This window comes from Strigops habroptila, chromosome 14 (genome assembly GCF_004027225.2).
Source record: "Strigops habroptila isolate Jane chromosome 14, bStrHab1.2.pri, whole genome shotgun sequence".
In the NCBI taxonomy this organism is placed as follows: Eukaryota; Metazoa; Chordata; class Aves; order Psittaciformes; family Psittacidae; genus Strigops; species Strigops habroptila.
The window spans coordinates 10327167-10347551 of record NC_044290.2 but is presented as its reverse complement, the minus strand read 5'-3'; the positions used below and the strand labels follow the sequence as shown (position 1 = coordinate 10347551).

General features: G+C 44.1%; 1 protein-coding gene across 4 annotated transcripts in view; it reads left to right on the top strand.

Annotated features, from left to right (window-relative positions):
- The first annotated feature begins 356 nt into the window (after positions 1 to 356).
- The window catches only part of ABCA5 (ATP binding cassette subfamily A member 5), a 32856-nt gene continuing 12827 nt past the window's right edge, over positions 357 to 20385 (top strand). The window contains exons 1-22 of one of the 4 annotated variants that reach the window (XM_030506129.1): positions 358 to 433; positions 2887 to 3008; positions 3642 to 3755; positions 4461 to 4665; positions 5704 to 5862; positions 5990 to 6087; positions 6827 to 7056; positions 8496 to 8637; positions 9257 to 9445; positions 9780 to 9927; positions 10980 to 11148; positions 12699 to 12757; positions 13304 to 13414; positions 13615 to 13790; positions 14205 to 14324; positions 15400 to 15538; positions 15723 to 15813; positions 15995 to 16134; positions 17367 to 17486; positions 18500 to 18701; positions 18951 to 19120; positions 20035 to 20168. In XM_030506129.1, the coding sequence (XP_030361989.1) occupies positions 3651 to 3755; positions 4461 to 4665; positions 5704 to 5862; positions 5990 to 6087; positions 6827 to 7056; positions 8496 to 8637; positions 9257 to 9445; positions 9780 to 9927; positions 10980 to 11148; positions 12699 to 12757; positions 13304 to 13414; positions 13615 to 13790; positions 14205 to 14324; positions 15400 to 15538; positions 15723 to 15813; positions 15995 to 16134; positions 17367 to 17486; positions 18500 to 18701; positions 18951 to 19120; positions 20035 to 20168 (2907 nt within the window). In that variant the 5' untranslated portion in view covers positions 358 to 433; positions 2887 to 3008; positions 3642 to 3650. Of the gene's footprint in view, positions 434 to 568; positions 675 to 2886; positions 3009 to 3641; positions 3756 to 4460; positions 4666 to 5703; positions 5863 to 5989; positions 6088 to 6826; positions 7057 to 8495; positions 8638 to 9256; positions 9446 to 9779; positions 9928 to 10979; positions 11149 to 12698; positions 12758 to 13303; positions 13415 to 13614; positions 13791 to 14204; positions 14325 to 15399; positions 15539 to 15722; positions 15814 to 15994; positions 16135 to 17366; positions 17487 to 18499; positions 18702 to 18950; positions 19121 to 20034; positions 20169 to 20385 lie in introns of those variants that run through there. The other 3 variants (XM_030506128.1, XM_030506132.1, XM_030506130.1) reach the window with 3 other exon arrangements.

Sequence of the window (20385 nt, the reverse complement as noted above, 5' to 3'; positions counted from 1 at the left end):
GGGTTCCTAGGACGGGGGGTCCATGTGGAGAGGGTTCCCAGGAGGGAAGCATCCCCAGAGGAGGGGTCCCCAGGACAAGGATCCATGGAAGGAGGGTCCCAGGAGGAGGAACGCCCCAGGACAGGGGTCCATGGGAGGGAAAGACTCTTGGGAAGAGTGGGGCCCCAGGACAGGGGGTCCATGGGAGGGGGTTCCCATGAGAGAAGCATCCCTGGTGGAGGGGGGGTCCCCAGCACAAAGGGTCCCGTTCAAGGGGGGGTATCTCCCGGTAGGCGGGTGCCGGCGCTGCGGCCCCGCCCGGTCCCTCGGGGTGCGCGGTGGGTGGTGACGGGGGGCAGCCCCGCTCCGCTCCGCCCCGCTCCGCCCCGCCCCGGGGCGGTGGTGCCCGTGGTGCAGCCGCGCTCTTGCCCTGTGCCGGGCCGGGAGCGGAGCGGTGAGTGCCGGGGCCGGGGGGGCTCCGCTCCGCTGCGGATGGAGGCGGGGACCGGGAGTGGGGGGGACCGGCTGGAGCGGGGGAACAGCCCCCCCCGAGGAGTGTAAAACGGGAAGGGGAAGGAAAGGAGAGGAAGAGGAGGAGTTTTCAGTACCTGCCGGTGCGCGTCATTGCCCCGGAGTAAAGGCTTTGGGTCATTTGTTTATGTGTTCATTAAGGTTTCGTGGCTGGGCGAAGAATGGTGAGGAGCTGGTATTTGAAGGGGTTTATCTGGGGGGGAAGGGGAGGGATGGAAACACGGAGGGGTGTCCTCAATCCCGCACTCGCGATTAGCGACCAGTGGAGCTCCGGAGCGCTGGGCTCGGGGCGGGATGCGGAGGGATGCGGGGTGCGGCGGAGGGATGCGGGATATGGATGCGGGAGCCGGGCATTCCCTCACTGTACAGTTCCGTATCGGTCCGGAGGGTTGGAGACTGCGGTGCTGGGCTTCATGGTACCCCTCAGCTCGAGACGCGGCTGTACCCCTTGGGATTCAGGCAGGGAGGAAAATTCATCGCGTTTTAAAAATGCATATATAAAGCATTGAGCTTAAATAATGTAAGACCAGTAACAAGCACCTCAGGGTTTTTCTTAAGTATTGTTTAGGCTACTGTCTGCTTGCAGCGAGATCAATAATCTTGTATTCTTACCTGTCGTTCACTGATAAGTTGGTTGCTTTTTCCTCAAGCTCATTGAGCTGGGTTCATCCCCCACCCCTTGTTTGGGATTTTAGCTTAAAAACCAAGGGAAACCTGAAAGGCAGCACTAATTCACATCAACTGACCCTTAAAGGCCAGTGTCAGGTTGGTCTGGGGAAGGCCCTGTAAGAAGGATGAGCATCCCCGATGTGGAATTAAAGTACAAACCCAGTAATTGCTTTGATTGAGATGCCCACAAGTAGTTGTGTTTCAGCTGCTTCTCCTGTCGGGATAAGATCATAAGGAAGTGCCTAAATTGTGGAGGACTTTCACAGATTTGGAGTGTTTTCATTTTGTCCAGTCTTATTTGAATAAATCTCTTGGCAGCTCCTTTTCTATTCAGCCTACGGGTTCATTTCCACATCTGGAGCTTCTAGAAGGATTTGGTTTTCAACCAGTTTTCACCATTCAAGCGATACTTCTCCAGCATTCCTAATGTGTTGCATGGCTTCATTAGCTTAAGTGGAGATGGCAGGTGGAATATCAAGAAATCAATTGACAATGTGAAAATGACCCTTCCTCCAACCGAGGTGATGTAATTACAGCATGGAAAGGTTCCAGCGAGGATGTGGGAGTATTGCTGTTTGTTAGTTTAAGTGGATAGAAAATAATTAAAGCAACACTAACTGGTGTTAGTGAGTCAGCCTGATTAAAGCATCTTTGCCAGGTTTTTTTGGCTTTTCTTTAAAGTAGAGAAGACCAAGGAAAGGGGTCGCTGCTTTAATACAGTTGCACAGCATTCACTAAGGACCTTGGTGGAGCTTCTCTTGTAAGAGCTCTTGAAATCTGCTCCTGAAAGCAAACAGTGGCAGCCCAATCACTTAACAGGGCACAGTGTGAGAAGAGGGCAGCAGCATGTTATTTTTTATGACCTGTAAGCAATAGCTGCTGCTTTTGATTAATTCTAAGCCACTGTGCTGTCGTTTTGAAGCTCTAAAAGACCCAGAGGAGTTGTGTGCATGTTTCCTGTGAGGATTGGCTATTAGCATAGCTTCGTGTTTAAGCATTCATTATTCTTTTTATCAAAATCTTTATGTTTTTCATTTCTGGAGTAGTTTCAATGGGGTTTTATCCAGGTTTTGCGTGGGATCTTTTCCCAAGACTTTGCTTCCAGTGATGTGCAGACATCATGGGTCCTAGTGCTGGGTCACTGCCCAGGGAAGGACCCCAGCAGCCAGCAATGGAAGCTGTGATCAATGGGTCTGGGTGTTCTCAGATGCCTTTCCCCTCTTCTCCTTCCTCCTACGCCCAGAGAAATGCAGGAGCAGTTTGTGTGCTTGAAGTTGTTGGAGCTCAGCTCGCAATAGTGGTGCTGGCATGTCAGCAACTTCGTGTGTTTCTGTAGTTAGGTGATGTCTGTGCTCCAAAAATAGATTTCCATATTAAAAGACAGCTGGGGAAGGAAGCTTGAGCCATGTGTTGTCTAACAGATAACAGTGGAACCAGGTCCTGATACGGAGCTGCTCTGAGTATGCAGCCACTAAAACCATCAGTCTGCTTCTGGAATTAGTGTTGGTAGCTGAAAAACCTGGAATATGGAAAAATCATTGAAATCTGCACTGTGTTTTAGTTGACATAATGAGAAACGACTTGGTTGTAACCTGTGGCATGTTGGTGTTGCAGGAGGTGGGACTTATGGCTGGAAGGGGTGGTTGGGTCCGTACCAGTGCTCATCCTCAGGCTGCCCCTGCTGAGCCACTCACAGTTGTGTTTCAGCTCCACAGATGAGGAAACAGGGAGAGATGTGGATTGACCAGTGACTCCAAACCTTGGACAGCAAGGTGGTGGCAAAACAGGATAGAAACCTGGTGGTTCCCCAGCCTGCTGTCCCTCACCAGGTATTCCGGGTGGAATGGGATGCTCTCTCCTGGAAGAGCATCTTCAATTTCATTTTACTTTCTTCTTTTATTTCCTAAAAGATTATGTTCAGCATCATTGTGTTGAGCAGGTGGCCTAATGAAAAGATAGAAAGTAAAGAAAATAAGTAGTGTTGGATCTGCTCCAGGATGCAAAGGGGTTACTCACGGTTAACTGGACAGTTTGCCTGGGGTGAGGTAGCTCTTGTTTTTGGATGCATGGATCTGGCTGGCTGCCATGTGATGGACACTGCTATTGTGCTCTGAGATAAAGACTTTGGTTTGTAGTTTATAGTAGCAAAATGAAAACAAGCCCAGGTTAGCTCAAGTCTTGTTTGCATCAAGCTGATCCCACCTTTGCGCAGAGGATGGCTTAGGGTAAACCAGTAAACCTTGTAAATCAGTGCTACCAATTCCTGCCTGTCACAGCATCTATCGTGTGTATGGGAAGGGATTTAAAATATGAGAAACTGAAAAGTTTATATGAAAATATAGGCACTGCAGTTCATATATCTCTATCATATAGATATATGAATGCGGCAGCTGCCTGGCTTTTCCTCTTTAAATTGTTTTGTCATTTAATATAGATTCTTGTTTGTTTCTTAAACAATCTAGTCTTGAAAAATGGCACCAGCTGCTCCAAGAGAAGCAGGAGTGTGGAGGCAAACGAAAGCTCTTCTATTCAAGAACTGTCTTATTAAGTGCAGGACTAAAAAGAGCAGCGTTCAGGTAAGTGGAGCACTTGCTGCTGCCTTTGTGTCTGCTGTTATTCTGCAGTCAAGTGGCTCCTGAGTCAGAGTTTTGTTACAATGCTTCTGAAGCTTCACAGTCTGCTCTGAATTTTGGGGTGGAATAGGATTTTTGAGAAGGTATTTTGTGGTGCTTTGGTTGAAAATGTATCCTGAGGTGTAAGGCATTATCTTTGTATTAATATTGCAATCTCATTGCACGTTTGCACCCATATCTGAGCATTATAGCAGGATTTGACCTCTCCAAAAGGTTTTATCTTTCCTAACAGTTCACCCCTATGCATAGGTGATGTGTATACTACTTTAAGATTCATTTTGAGGTATAGAAGAGGCAGTTCAATGCTTGGCTAGACTTGTTTAACGGTTCATGCTTTGTGTTTTGCTACTTTCCACCCAAACAGCATAATTTTGCTGATATTTAAAGCATGTAGAATTATCCCTTTGTACCTTAAAGTGGCTTCTTAGGTTACTAATGCATGCAATTAAAATCGTGCTGCAGTGCCAGGGAAGGATTTGGCATTGAAATTGCTGTTGCATTGCAAATGTTCAGGGAAATTTACAGGAACAAGGTGATTAAACTTATGGTCCCTCCTTTAAGCTTTGTGTAACTAGGAGAAACTTGTGTAAGTTTTCATTTCTGTGCTCACTCTTTGGAGTTGTCACATTTCTTTCTTTCCTCACACAGGAGGTCCTGTTCCCACTCTTCTTCTTGTTCTGGCTCATTCTGATGAGTATGATGCACCCGCATAGGAAGTACGGCGAGGTGGCCAACACCAACCTCGGCACTCTGGATACCTCCATGCTGGTGAATTTCATCATCGGATACACACCACCGACCCGGATGGCACGAGAAATCATGAAGAAAGTGGCTTTTGATAACTTCGAAGATGGTATTTAGACACTAAGCATCTTATTTTCCTCAGTATATCTCACGCTGTGGCTTCTGTTTGTCACTGGTGATGATAGGAAAAAAGCATTTCTTTTCATTCTTCTCAGACAGAGACTGTGAAGGCGTTTTTTCTGCTTGGCTGGCAAATGTTCTGGCACTGCCATTGCACAGCGATTCCCATTCTCCTGCTGCAGCCAACAAGTGTTATGTGGCTGCAGGAGAGGTTTTGGGAGGCCCCAGATGCAAAGCACAAAAACCCCCGGACAGCTCTGGGGCAGATTCAGGAGATGATGCTGTCCTGCAGATGTTTTAAGTTGTGGTTTCCATCCTGTTGTTACTATCACAACAGCATCTTTATTTCTGTTTAACTGCTGTTAACACTGTGTCACGTCTGTTTTTGAAAGGGATTTTATTCTTGTTTTCTTTTTTTAAGTGCTTTGCCTACACATCTTGCACGTAAATGGGAACTTATCTCTCCCAAACCCCTCTGATGTATTAGTTTGGTGTCTTTGATTCTCTTTCTTGTGCTCTACATGCTTCAGAGGAGCTGGAGAACCAGCCCAACATCTACATTTTCCTTATGGGTGCAAATGGTTCCACTTTCTGCTTTCGCATCTTCCTCCCGCTCTTTGCCGAAGTTGGTGCAAAATAACATGTTTTCATATATTTAGCCCAATGTGCCTCTTAATCTGCCCTTCTTGAAAAGTGCTGGTACTGGAGAATAAACTCTGGAATAGCTGGCAGAGGATTGGGGCTCAGAAGCTGTTGGAGCAGCAAAAAATAGGGGGGTGGAAAAAGGGAAGATTCAGGGATAAGATTAAATTTTACCCTGCTACTGAGCAATACTCCTGCCAGTTTCTATTTAGGAGAATACTTCCTTCACTGGGACAAGAATACAACTCTATATATCTATAGCTCTATCTCCAAAATGACATAAGTCATTAATGATTAACATGATGCTTCTTTAAAATTGACGCATAGTTTTTCTCCATGCTGTGCTGATACCTAAATCAGTGTGATAATGTCCTTTATCTCACAGGCATCATCACTGAGGAGTATTTAAGTGAAGAGGAGCTGCAAGAAGCCAGTGCTTTTAAACCCTCAAACTTTGTGGGTGTTGTATTCAACGATGCCATGTCCTACCAGCTGAGGTTCCACGATTCGGTCGCTATGTCTTCCATCTATATGGAATCAAGAGGTGAATGTGCACACTCATATGTATTGTTTAAGGGATAAACTGGAAAGTCATTCCCATCTTTACACTGGGGACAGGACAGATTAACCCTGGCTGTTTGCATTTTAAAATGTCATGCTTCATTCTGCAGCCAGTTGCTCCAACCTGCGGAAAGGATGTGAATCGGTGACGTACTGGAGCTCGGGGTTTATAGCTCTGCAAGCCTGCATCGATGCTGCAATTATACAGGTAAATCTGAAAACATAATGTCATTAAAGCAAGAGGTTCAAATCCGTGGACTGCCAGGGCTCTGTTTTTGTGATGTTATCTATTGATGGTATAAAATCCCATACCAAAAATCAGCTTGAATCCAATGAGAAGAGCAACGTGGTCTAGTGGAGGTGTTCCTGCCTGTGGCAGGGGGTTGGAACTAGATGAGCTTTGTGGCCCCTTCCAACCCATACTATTCTAGGATTCTATTTCATGTGCGTTTTGCCATGTTTTGTACAGAGGTGTTCTTGTCCGTTTGAATAATACAGACATTTGTCTTCATTTGTGTGCTAATGAGCTGGAGCCTTGCATTAGACATCAAAACACAAAGGCTTAGCAGTACTCACCTCAAAATGCTATTTCAAATGCTCCACCAAAAGGCGCTGCAGAATTTGCCTTACTATTTTGGTGCCAGTATTTGCCAGCAATGCCCTTTTCCCTGCTGCTCTCACGTCATGCCGCTTGCAGTGAGAGCCAGTCTCATATTTTTAGGCAATAGGAATTGCAAAATCATTAGTTTTATCTCTTAGCATCCAGATTTTCTCTAATTTCTGTGCTTTTGGACTGGGATTTGGGGACTATAGGGGTTTGGGCTCTCCAGATCGCTCCCTTTTAGTGACAACACTTAAGGGCTGAGCTGGAGTTGCTGCTGCTGGGTTGGATGGGGCTGCAAAAGCAGGAGTGATGCAAAACTAACTCTTCCTTCTCTTCCTTCCAGCTGAAGACCAATCAATCCGTTTGGGAACAACTTGAGTTGACAAGAGCAATGGTTATGGGAGAGGCTGCAGTGGTGGAAATAGATAATTTTCCTCGTGCCATCATTTTAATTTACCTGGTGATCGCTTTCTCACCATTTGGGTATTATCTGGCAATTCATATTGTGGCAGAGAAGGAGAGGAAGTTGAAGGAGTTCTTAAAAATACTGGGACTCCACGACACTGCCTTTTGGTACGTGAGTGTTTGAAATAACCCATTCTTGATAAAAGAAATATAAAATAGATAAAGAAATGTAAAAACTAACACTTTCTAGGAAAACAGTTCTATCCCATCTTCCAGTTTTTTAGTTGTTTTCAGGCTGATGAACTGGAAACAGCGTAAAAGTGAGATGCTCTGTCAAATCTAACAGAGAGAAACTTGCAGCATCATTTAAATAAGTAAATACCAGAGCAATGCTGTTGCATTTATGCATGTAAAGTTATGCCTGACTTGAGGGGTTCAAATGTGATGATGTGTGAGATTTTTATGTAGTTTGGTTTTTATTGGTTTTAAATATTTTTGGCTCGGCGCCTCCTTTACTGGCGGCTCCACAGGTAACCTGCAGTTTCTCTTCAGAGCTGAGCAGCAGCTTCCCCAACAAGTAATTAAATGAATCTAACTCAATCATTATAATGTGACAGAGCAGTCTAAGCAACAGGTTTTAATTTGTTTCCTTACCATGATGGAAATTACCTTGTGCAATATAATGTTTGGGCTTATTTCCAAATGAGGGGATGTACTAATTTGAAATCATTGGTAGCTGCAGAGATAAAAATGGGTTTAGCTTTGCCCTTTGCTGCAGGGGCCAACGGTGTTTTAGCATCTTTCCCACTGTAACAGCTAGCTGGGTTATTTTTGTCTGGTTGCTTTTGTTTGATTTCTGCACCCGATTTTTTTCCTGGAAGTTCTGGTTATTTCTGGTACATCCTTGGTGATAAATCCTATTTAGTCAAGCCTTCACCTGTGGCATTATTCATCTATCCCCACTCGCCTCTCGCACATCAGCACTGAGCGTCTCTGGTCCAGGGAGAATCACTTTACTTCTCCCATAGTGAAATGGGAGCGATGTGTTATGACATGCTGGTAACGCAGCTCTGATAATTCACTGAATGTAAGTCGGAAACTTGCTGCTGCTGAAGATGTGTCATTTTTCACTGCCTGTTTGCAAACCTCCCTCATTTCCTGAGGTCAGAACTGCTCCCAGGCTTGCAGCTCTGTTTTTACAAAGAAAAGGATTTTATTACCCAGCCCAGCTACTGGAATGACCAGTGTATTAAATATTAAATAGGATTTCTTTAATTATTGAAGCCTGCTGCTCAGTTACCCTCTTCTGGTGGTATCAGGGAATTAATGATGCAAGTTTAAATAATATAAAAATCATGAATCATCTAATTGTGTAACTTTCTGATGCTGTGGGTATTGATGTGTGTGCTCTAATGCCTGGAACAGTCACAGGGATGTTTATAAGAGCTCTCTTTATGTGGGGGCTCTTGTTTTGTTGCAAGCTTGTCCTCTGATGCAGCTGTCTGGAATATTAAAGAATGGTAGTTTTAGCTATTTGTGTGTGGGGATAATTCCGGCTGGGAATTCACTGACTGGTTTCTGTTCTTTTTGCCCTGTTTTGCTCCTAGGCTTTCTTGGGTGCTGCTGTACATAAGCCTGATTTTTGTCATGTCCATTCTTATGGCAGTGATTGCGACGGCCTCTTCTCTCTTTCCCCAGAGCAGTGCCTTTGTGATATTCCTCCTTTTTTTCCTGTATGGAGTCTCTTCAGTAAGTATTCCTGATCTCACTGAATTCAGCCATCCCATCCCTATGGAGCTTTTTCCCTTCCCATCTGACCTTGTTCTCCCTATTAAAGCATCTGGAACAAACACAGCATCTGTAGGAGCAATTGGCAGTGGGTGTCTTACCCATCCCCATCCCATTCCCAGGGTCTTCTCCAGCTTAGGATGTTGTACAGGTCTCAATAGTCACTATGAGAAATACCTTTCCTTACTGAAATATCTAAGTTGATAATCATCTGTTTTTGAACACTGTACAGCACCATTTTGAAGTCCAAACCCATGCCCTCTTCTAAACATTGGCTGTTTCTATATAGTGTAATGTTAAAACCCTAATTAAAGGTCAGAGAATTAATTTATATAACAAATTTTTCCTTTATAACATTTTCCTGTGCTCTGTCACTTGGCATCTTTGGGAAATCTGCCCCTCCCAATGGTCTGTTTGTAAGGGAATAGTGGGATGTGGGTGAATGCTGTAGTGACTACCAGGAAAATGATGTGAGTATCAGAGGGAAAATTGAAGCTATGGTCTTTTTACTTTGGTTTTCATATAGCCTGTAATATATCTTAATATTACCTTATTACCTGTTTCTTTAATCTGTTCTTAGGTTTTCTTTGCACTTATGCTGACACCTCTATTCAAAAAGTCAAAACATGTGGGAATAGTGGAGTTCTTGGCGACGCTGGCTTTTGGTTTTGTGGGTCTTAACATAGTCCTGCTGGAAGATTTCCCCAAGTCTTTCGTGTGGATCCTCAGCCCCTTGTGTCAGTGCAGCTTCTTGATTGGCATTGCGCAGGTAACTCACCATCTTCCCCTCAGATTGCAACCTTGTTGTGCTCATTTATCTTGTGTCATCTTTAACTACATCATCTTGATGTAGTTAAATTATGATGATTGTCTTTAATAAACTGATGGTGGTGGGGAAAAAAATGCCTATTTTAATAGCTTGCCATAGCAATTTAGTATCAAGTAAAATACAGTGCACCATGAAGCAGCTGTTATTCTTTGTGTTCACTGCTGTCATCTCAGTCACTTTTTCATTTATTCCTGTGCTAAGTTTGCTGTTGTGTCTTCCCAGGCTGGTACAGTGCTGGTGTGTAACATCTCCCTCTGTCTCTGGTTTTTGGCAGGTCATGCATCTAGAAGATTATGAAGATGGTGCAACGTTTTCAAATCTAAGTCACGGTCCTTACCCACTCTTTATCTCTCTCATTTTATTGGTGCTGGATAGCATATTTTATCTGCTCGTAGCTGTCTACCTGGATCAGATTATGCCAGGTATGTTCATGAGAAAAATTGGACTGAACGGTGCTAGCATCACCGGTTCCTGAGGTCCTGAGCCCCAGGTTGACATGGCTGGTGACAGGACAAAGGGGAGTGGCTTTAACCTGCCAGAGGGGAGACTGAGATGAGCTCTTAGGCAGAAGCTCTTCCCTGTGAGGGTGCTGAGGCGCTGGCACAGAGTGCCCAGAGAAGCTGTGGCTGCCCCATCCCTGGCAGTGTTCAAGGCCAGGTTGGACACAGGGGCTTGGAGCAACCTGCTCTAGTGGAAGGTGTCCCTGCCCGTGGCAGGGGGTTGGAGCTGGATGAGCTTTAAAGTCCCTTCCAACCTAAAACATCTTAGAATTCTATTTCTGTCTGAATTTCAACTGTGGAGAAAGGAGGTGGTGCTGTTTGCAAATACATTTCACACTGTGACTCAGAATACTTGTAGCTGAAATAAATTATTTCCTGTTAAAGGTGTGAGATGTGAGGAGGGGTATCAGCATGTTCAGAATCGGTGGCCCTTAGGCATGCCAGCTAAACTACTGTTCCCTTCTTTCTAGAGGAAAAGCTTCCTACTGGGTTAACCAATGCCTCAGCTTTGCAAATTGCTCTTATAGGGTTGAAAATTAAAGACTCCTCTGCCTGTTCCAGACCTTTCCCTGTGACAGCAGTAGTTTAACATGAAACACAGAATACAGTTGTTAATCTTGTGATGAATGCCAGGTTGAGCCTTTCAGCTCTCTTTGCCTCTGTTCTCTCTAGTTTTTAAGCCTGTGTTTAAGTCACTTTTCTTTCAGCACTGGGGATTTCTCTTGCCTAGAAAGAGATTTGCACATGTATTTAAACAGTTAGCAAAAACCGGAGCCTCCTAGCAGCATTGATGGGAACCACGACTTAAATGTGGATAATGTAAACTTGGCTAATGGAATCCCTCCAGAATGGAAATGCAGGCTGGCTCCTGAGCCTTTAGCAGGGTAGCTCATGGGTTTTATAGCTAAAAGCCAAATTTGGAGGAGAATCTGCAGTTACTGTTAAGAAACTGGCTTTTTCCCTTTGCTATCCAGGGGAGTTCGGACTGCGCCGCACGCCGTTCTTCTTCATGAAGCCCTCCTTTTGGTCCAAGCACAGAAAGAACTACAAGGAATTGTACGAGAGCAGCGTCAATGGCAGTTTAAGCTTCAGTGAGATAGTTGAACCCGTGCCTTTGGAATTCCAGGGGAAAGAAGCCATCAGGTACAGTTCCTGCCCTGTCCCACGTGCAGATTAAGAGATCACCTGGATCCCTGACGTTTTGATGTGTAACTTGAAAACCACTTAGTTCTCCAGTCTATGCTGGATTCGAATAGCATATGGTATGCATTGCAGAGAGCCCTTGCACGCATGCACCACGGCTAGTTTCCATCTTCACTGAAGGCCCATCATCAAGGACATGGATGCCCTCCAAGGATAGATCACTGGGCTTAAAGAAAGGGTTTGTTTGTGGATTGTATTCCTTCGGCTGGAGTCCTCTCAAAACCGGCTGGTTTTCCATTCCCTCAGTTGCACTGAGGCCATGAGAGGCATAAGCGGTTGCAGATGTTGAAACGCCTACTCTTCTGGGAAGGTTTAGTTTCTGGTAACACACATTTGAGGAGAAAAAGCTGAATTCTAGGTTTGTGTGAAGGCTGATGTGTTCTCTGTAGGCCAGAGGGGAACTTCATGGTGATTTTAGCCGTATATAAGAGGGTAAAACAGTACTGAAAAAAGGATGTCTGTGTTTTCATCTTTCATGCTGCATTTTGTGTCACCTGCTGTCTTGCATCTGGACCGTCATGTACTTGTTGGTGTTTCCCAGATGTTATTTTCAGTATCTGCCTTTTAGCCCTTGGTTCCATCATTTTCCAATGGCATAGCCTGATGTGAGTTGGGGAACTCCACATCTTCACTCTTCCTGGTTGGCTACAGTAGCCTCAAATAAATATTTGAGCTTAGCGACTAGGACAAGTATTGTCCACATTACCCATATCTCTTTGGGCATCTGCAATAGTTTGAAGGGTCCAGTCGTAATCCTGATTTTCACATTATAATATCGTGACTGGTTTTGCATCACTTGCACTCTTTCCATAGCGTCCCTCCACCAGCTTGCCATTGTTTTTGCACTGTCTTGTCATCTTTACATGTACAGGTTTTGTTTTCTTTATACTTGCTTCTCCTCCCTGCTATTCACACCTGTAATCCACTCCCCATCCTCATTTTCAGGGTGGCCAGGCTTCCAAAACACATCCTTCACATAGCGCCTTCAGATAAACTAGTTGGGAGAACAGTGGGACTGGAAAGAAGGTGTTTTACCTTTCCTTAGAGAAAGATACCTAATTTTGATCAATAGCTGCCAGTAATCACATTTTTGGAGCCTATTCTACTACCACATCTTTTCCATATCATATCTGTTGAGTCTTTTGTTGTGTTGTGAAATTATTGGGGTGTAGCTGTTGCCTTTTCTAGCTTGGGAAACCTGTAGTGCATTGTTCTGATGTGTGAAAGAAACACAGATTTGCAATAATTGAGTCTGTCATCATAGGAGATACCTTAGAAGGTGACAAGGAAAAGTTTTCTGATACTAGGGTGGAGATGGATGAAGTTCTGTGACAAGATGTCCTGTCTCTTGACTTGCTTCTGTGGGTCTTTAACATGTCTAGTGCTATTTTGGTATGATCATCTTGTTATGACTGTTGCCAAGTGTTGATCATTCAAAATGACATATAAAGATCCTAAAATAGTTTATAAAATGACATGTCTTCTTTCAGAATCAGCTGTGTTCAGAAAACATTCAGGAAAAAGGGGGAAACTGTGGAGGCTCTCAGAAGTAAGAACACTTTAGCTTTTTAGCTGCTTACCAGATGCAAGGGAGCGATAGCTGAATTGTTGAGTGATCTTTTATGTTTCAGTTTGGGCTTTTTGGTTCTCTTTGTGGGGCTGGCCCTTAAAGCATGAATGCCAGATATGCTTGTATGTGTCGTGTCATGGTATTGAGGGTATTCTTGTTTAAAATGGTACCCCAAAAGGGGAGCCCTTCCATCACCAAAGGAAGCCCATTGATATCGTCCTGTTGCTCCTCTGCCTGTGTCATTAGTGATATGTTCTTCCCTGCCCCATCTCCCTGATCTTTTCATCTTGAATTGCCTATATGGCATTTAAACACAGCCACTCTGTAGTGGTGCAGGGACTGTCCCAGCCCCAGCAGTGCTGTGCCCCACTAAGGCATGGAGGTAAGGTGTCCCCTCGAGCAGAGCCTAAATGCAAACCCAATATGTTAGTATTTGAATGTACCTTTGTGGTAGGAGCCGGCTCTGGGTGCCACGAGCACATCACTAACGTCTCCTCTTCTTCTTGTGCCTGCCTTGGGGACCAGATTTATCCTTTGACATCTATGAAGGTCAGATCACAGCTCTGCTTGGGCACAGTGGGACCGGGAAGACAACGCTGATGAACATCCTTTGCGGCCTGTGTCCGCCAACAGATGGTGAGCTTCTCCAATGTTAAGAGACCTTGAGCATCCTGCCTTGGAAAACCAAAGCTGTTGACCTTTGGTATTTCAGGATGCACTATGTTTTTCTCTGCGTAACATCTGAAAGAGCCCGCTTCAGATTCATGTCCATGCTAGCCTGCTCTCTGGCAGTGAAAACACCTCTCCATTGATTGCTCCTGGCTCTTCTTTTATAGGGTTTGTCTCTGTCTATGGGCACAAGGTCTCTGAAATCGATGAGATGCTCGAAGTGCGACAGATAGCAGGGGTGTGCCCTCAGTCTGACATCCACTTTGATATACTAACGGTGGAGGAGAACCTCTCCATATTTGCTGCAATTAAAGGAATCCCTCAGAATGATTTGATACAAGAGGTAATCAGCTGAGCAGAGATATTGTCTGTATTTTCACCTGTATGACAAAATACCTTTACACTGTGCAGGGATTTCCTTAAGACAGGTTTGCAGAGAAATATTGCTCGACAGTACAATAGACAGAGAGGTACAGACAGATATTTTTACAAAGATAAACTGTCAGTTTTTTCTAGGAGACTAAAATGCTCATGAAATGTTTTAAATCACAGCATTTGTGTTCAAGCATAGATACCTTTTAAGTTCTTCAGGTCTGCTGGAGCTTGAGACCCTGCTCTGGATGTACAGGTTTACTAGCAGGGTGTGCAGTTCAGATACACTGAATCAGGAACAGTTAATTTGAGTGTAATTATGAATAATCTGGTTAAAAAACTTACAGCTTTTTTTAACAAGAAATGTGTTTTGTATGTTTTTTAGGTGCAGAAAGTGCTGTTGGATTTGGATATGCAGCCTATCAGAGACAACCAAGCTAAGAAATTAAGTGGGGGGCAGAAGAGGCGACTATCAGTGGGGGTTGCTGTTCTCGGGAACCCGAAGGTGAGTGTGGTGGAGAAGTTCCTCTCTTGGTGTCAGTAATACACCTAAGGGTGGGTGTCTTCATCAGAACCATGCTAATAATATGTAGTACTATATATGTGTATATGTAATAATATAATACTATTAGTAAGTGAGAGGCAGAGTCTGTTACTTTGAGCATCTGTTGCTCCTTTTCTCTTTGCTTATGGTTTAAACACTTAAAATCACTTCAATGGCTCAACCTTTGTACTTAAGCATGTTAAAGGTTTAGGTAATGGCAGTGGTTCTGGATTTCATCTCCTTGTGAAATAAATACTATGACAAGTTTTATGTTGTTTCTGACAGATAAGATTTAGCTCCCAGGAGTGAACCTGTCAGAAATAACTTTCCTTGCAAATCCATAGAATCATAGAATCACAGACTGGTTTGAGTTGGAAGGGACCTTAAAGCTCATCCAGTTCCAACCCCTGCCACGGGCAGGGACACCTTCCACTAGAGCAGGTTGCTCCAAACCCCTGTGTCCAACCTGGCCTTGAACACTGCCAGGGATGGGGCAGCCACAGCTTCTCTGTTTAAAGCCATTCCCCTTTGTCCTGTCACTACATGCCCTTGTCAAAACTCCCTCTCCAGATTCCTTGCCTCCAGGCACTTGGAGCAGGGACAGAGCCAGAGCTCTTTTTTGTGTTACAGTTCTATTATTTCTAGCCTTTAAGAATGGGGACTGCTTTTAGATCTGTATTTAAAAATGATGCGTGTGACAGTTCACTGTGCTTTTAAGAGCAAGAATGTGTGTTTAACCATCCCTTAATAGGAGGAATGAATCCATAGCTAAGTGTGGTTGTATTAGAAGCAGAATAAAACAGACTGGCATTAACTTACTATTTTGATTTTCCCATTTGCCACAAAAGGGGATGAGTTTATTCCAAGCATAGTGAAGGGAGCTGCCCTGCTTACTCCAGGACGTTTCCTCTATGTTTTAGAGGACTAATTAGCAGGCTTCAAGCAAAAAGACCTGTATTTGTTACTTAGGTAGGATTTCCTGAGGTCAATACCTTGTATGTGAATGTAGTTTTACCACTCTTGGTTTTGCACTAAGGTTTTGCTGCTGGATGAGCCGACCGCAGGGATGGATCCATGTTCACGGCACATTGTCTGGAACCTCCTGAAAAACAGGAAAGCGGATCGTGTGACAGTTTTCAGCACCCACTTCATGGATGAGGCAGATATCCTCGCTGGTGAGTCCTGCTGCCATCCCATGGGTACCAACCTGGGGCAGAGACAGTCCATCAGTGACAGTCCTATCATAAAGCAGAAAGTGATGCTTCTCTAACCACAGAATACGCTTCTATGTGAAATACAGGGGGTTTGAAGCAAAATTCAGTCTTCTGATTCAAGGTCCTTCTTGACTTTTGTTTCTAGATCGTAAAGCTGTGATTTCTCAAGGGATGTTAAAATGCCTTGGATCCTCTCTCTTTCTCAAAAGCAAATGGGGAATTGGCTACCGCTTGAGGTATTCTTTTTGTGTGATACCTGTTATGTTGACATCACATATCACTTTTTAAATTGCTTTCTGTTGAAATCTGTAAGATAGCAACCCCTTTGTACTGAGTGTTTGGTGCTCTCCTGGCTGACAGTTCTATACTGGTGTAAGGAGAAAAGCTTTAAAACCCCAATGTCCTGTGTTTTCTTAGCATGCACATCGATGCCTATTGCAACACAGAAGCTACAACCTCTCTGATACGACAGCACATCCCCGCAGCCAGCCTGCTCCAGGAGAACGATGAGCAGCTCGTGTACACGCTGCCGCTCAAGGACATGGACAAGTTTGCAGGTACCGATGGTTCTGTTGTGCTGCAGGGTTGCATGGCTGCAGAAGAGATATCCATCAAGCATGGCTGTAGCCTGCAATTCTCATTAAGTTATCACTTCTGCATTTATATGGTTTTATATGTATTCATTATTTGGCTGATGCTCAGTCAGTGAGGTCTTAGGTGAGTGAGGACCTCATCGTCTCCTCTGAGGAGGCTGTGGTATGTTAAGAGGGATGCGGGTACCCAGCAGCAAGGGTTGGGGAGATGCTGTTAGCAGAAGGATGAAGAGACCCCTTTGTCCAAGAATCCCCTTGTCCTGCAGAAGCATCATCTTATCAGAGAGAATTTTAATGAGCAGAGTTGGCCTTCAACAGGAAGCCAGAGAGTGCCAAGTCCTACCAAAATCAATCCCCCTTGTTGTGAGCCGCAAAGAGCATCATGTCACTGCCTTAAAATTCACTGTGAGAGGGAATACAGAGCAGATGTGCTGATTTCACTAGATGGCAGCAGTTACCTGATCAGTCCTGCCCTGGGCTCCTTGGTCACCTCCCAGGAAAAGACATACGGAAGAAACAGCGTCCCCTTTGTGCAAAGCTAAGGGAGAATCAATACTGATGTGCATTTGTGGCTCTTATTTCATAAATGGTATTTTCTCCATTGCATTTAATCAGTTAATAATTTCTTGGCTTCACCTCTAGCAGACACTATGTGAACTTTCTGGAAAAACAGGCACCTTATGCAGGATTGAATCAATTCCCCAGAACTATTTTGAGGAGGAGCTGAGGTTGGGAATATGCCTCAGCCACTGGGGCAGAAGGAATTGTGGAGATGTGATGAGCATCGTCGGGCATCTGACTGCTCTTCCCATTTTACCTATTTGCCTTTCCCTTCAGTGTGACCTTGGCTCTGAAGCTCCTCATTTTGTCAAGTCCTTCACTTCCTGGCAAGATCCAGGAGGAAGCTCTAAGCCCAGGAGATTCAAGGTGCTGAGGTGCTTTTCATAAACACTACAGCTTCAGGAAAACATGCCCATTTCTGACCGGACATTGAAGTTTTGTGCTAAAAAGAGCTTATCCCAACCTCGGTTCTCAAGCCACGACCTGTGTCTTCATAATTAAGCAACCACATTCACACCTTACCTGCTTTTTCCCACCATGCAAAAGGCTTTAGGGATGCCTCTGGTGTGCTTGAAGACCTCTTGGGAGATGATGTAACCCTATTTCAGAGCAAAATGCTTCATTTCTGTCTCTAGGCTTGTTTTCTGACCTCGACACTCATTCCCACCTGGGCGTTATCACCTATGGCGTTTCAATGACGACACTGGAGGATGTCTACCTGAAGCTGGAGGTTGAGGCAGAGATCGATCAAGCAGGTAGGGTGGACCATGGCTATTTTCCTGGTTTTCCTCATATTTGCTTTAGCCTTAGTTAATGTAGAATTGCCCACATCACTGCCAGAAGGAGTTTTGCCTTGAAGGCAAGAATAACAAGTCCTCTTGCAGAGCACAGCAGCTCCTCTGGTCTCACAGCCAGTTCCAGGCTTTTGAAATATTTAACATAGAAAACCCACTCAAAAGCAGTGGTTTTGGGTGTGGAGTGGTTCTGGGAGGATGCAGAGGAAAAACTTTTTACTTGCTATGTCTGCAGTAATTAATCTTTCATCCAGTGTACTTACATCTTCTTTGCTTTGCAGTGATGCTTTTTAAAATGGGGTTTATTTTCCTAATGGAGCTTTACTTTCAAGCAGTTGTAAATGCGCAATGTAAAATTTATTCCCAACTTTCTGCATGAACAGTAATATTGGCAGCCTGCACTTAAGGCTGAAATAGATGAACTTGTCTGGTTTTCCCCTCCTTTAAATTAACTTTGAATTCAAATGAGCAGTTGGGATCATTTAATATTACTCCAGAATGAATCAATTTTTCTTTTGATGTTAACTTTCAATGGTTTAAGTTATCTGAATCTTTCTAGAGCTTTCTGTGTGATACAGACTAGTAAACTACCCTGCAAAGTTTCTGCATGGGTATAAGAGGGTTTAACAGCTGGTACTGAACAATACTTGTGCATAAAGGTTGGACTTGATCATCTTAAAGGTCTTCTCCAACCTAGTTGATTCTATGATTCCATGATACGTAGATTAATGGTGAGAAATTGGGGCAAATACACCTTTTGAGTGGCAGAAATTTATATCATCTGCTGTGTGTGTGATTCAGAGCTTTGGGTAGATCAGTGTCATTGACCTTGGGGTTAAGTTGAGATGAGATGGCTTCTGCGATAGCAAGGGGCAGGAACTGATGGGCACCCAGCTTCCTCCAGCCCTACCATTCCAAACCACGTAGATCTACCAGAGCATCGCATTGTAGAGTTTCACTCTCCTCTTTTTCAGATTACAGCGTGTTCAATTCCCAGCAAGTGCAGGATGAAATGGATACAAAATCCCTCGACGATATGGAGCAGAGCCTCCTAATGCTGTCGGAGACAAAGGCACCAGCAATGAGCAATACAGCCCTCTGGAAGAAGCAGGTTTCCACCATAGCAAAAGTTCATTTCCTTAGTCTCAAGCGGGAAAATAAGTGTGTAAGAGTTATGTAAGTATTGGGGCTTTCTTATTTGTATACAAAAATACTCAAAACTTGTTTGAATGACACCAAAGAAAAGGCAGGGTGTGCTTAATTTTCTCCCCATAGTTATATTTGAAGCATAGTAAGTATAATGCTATCCATTACTGTTGAATGCATGCTTTTTGGGTGTGAGGGAGGTGATGTTTAATAGCATGCACGGAAATGGGGTTGGCTTTCACTGGATTTTAATAACCCCCAAACTTCTCTTTCTTTCAGGTTGTTGCTCTTCCTGATTTTTCTTGTAGTTCAGATTTTATTGTTTTTCATACACCACATCATCAAAAACTCTGTCGCTGCTATCAGACTCTCCCCAGATTTGTACTTGCTGAAGCCCGGAGAGAACTCTCACAAGTACAGGAGTCGCCTCCTGCTGCAGAACTCCACAGGTAGGAGGGCAGAGATGCTCCTCTCTTCACCTTTCTCTTTAACGTAGCATTTCATGCGGTGGGGAAGGATGGTGTGTACAGCTCTTGGGGCTGGGCACAAAAAGTTAATTACTTTTCCTTGTAATTAACCCAAATGAATTGTTTCCAAGCACCCGGAGGTGGTAGAGAGTGAGTATCCTTCATGCCATAGAGGTTGGTTTGGAGATCTTCCTCCTCCTATGTCTGGTAGCCTTGTGCTCACTATGTCATAAAATGACCCATATGAAGGAACTGGCCCAAGAGCCATTTAGATACATTAACTTTAAAATCCTGCTATATAACATTCTGGAAAATTCCTTTTTGTTTCAACTTGGGATGTTTTAAATGTGTGTAGCAGCAATCCAGGCAATGGAAATGTGTCTGAGCTACCAGGAATTTGTGCTTAATGCAGCTTAATTTCTCTGGACACCATATCAAAGTGCTGCTGGTTTCCTGCTCTTCTAGCTAATTCTCTGTTCAACTGAAACTTTGAGTCTCCTGATAACGCTCGTTGGCAGCTCTGCTGTGTATGACTTGCACAATGCATTGGAGAATAAAACCATAACATTTTCTTGAATTCTTTGGAGGCTGTTGAGTGGGAAGCCAAAATAAAGCCATTCATGTCGTTGAGAATAGCAGAGGACTCTTTGGTAGGTATGTGTGAGGAAACGGTGATCTTTCATCATAGGATTGTATCAGTGAGAAAATACATCTGTGTAAAACACTCCAAGCTGGTGATGAGGAGGTATTTAAAAGACATGTAGATGTGGTGCTTAAGGACATGGTTTAGTGGTGGCTTGGCAGTGCTGGGTTGATGGTTGGACTTGATGATCTTGATGGTCTTTTCAACCTAAACAATTCCACAATTCTGTGTTGTTTTCTCTGTCTCACACCAGAATCCAGTATCGATGACATTGTCCACTCTCTTGGGAGCATGAATATCCTCTTGGAGATGTTCAATGACAGTGATTACGTCTCGGTAGCACCTCACAGCACAGCTTTAAACGTATTTGACCTTGAATCCAGACAGGTAAGACAGCCAGACTGGCTCAGTCGTATCCCAAAGAGCAGACAAGCAGCTGGGTAGAGGCTGGGTTTGTTGTTCTCCAGACTGAAAGGCACATATTGAGTCATATAATCAAATAATATCATATGATATTGCTTATACAAGAGGTCTGTAAAGAGGACTTGTATGAACAGAATGGAAATATTATCCAATTATCAAAATGAATGTTCTTCCTTAATGA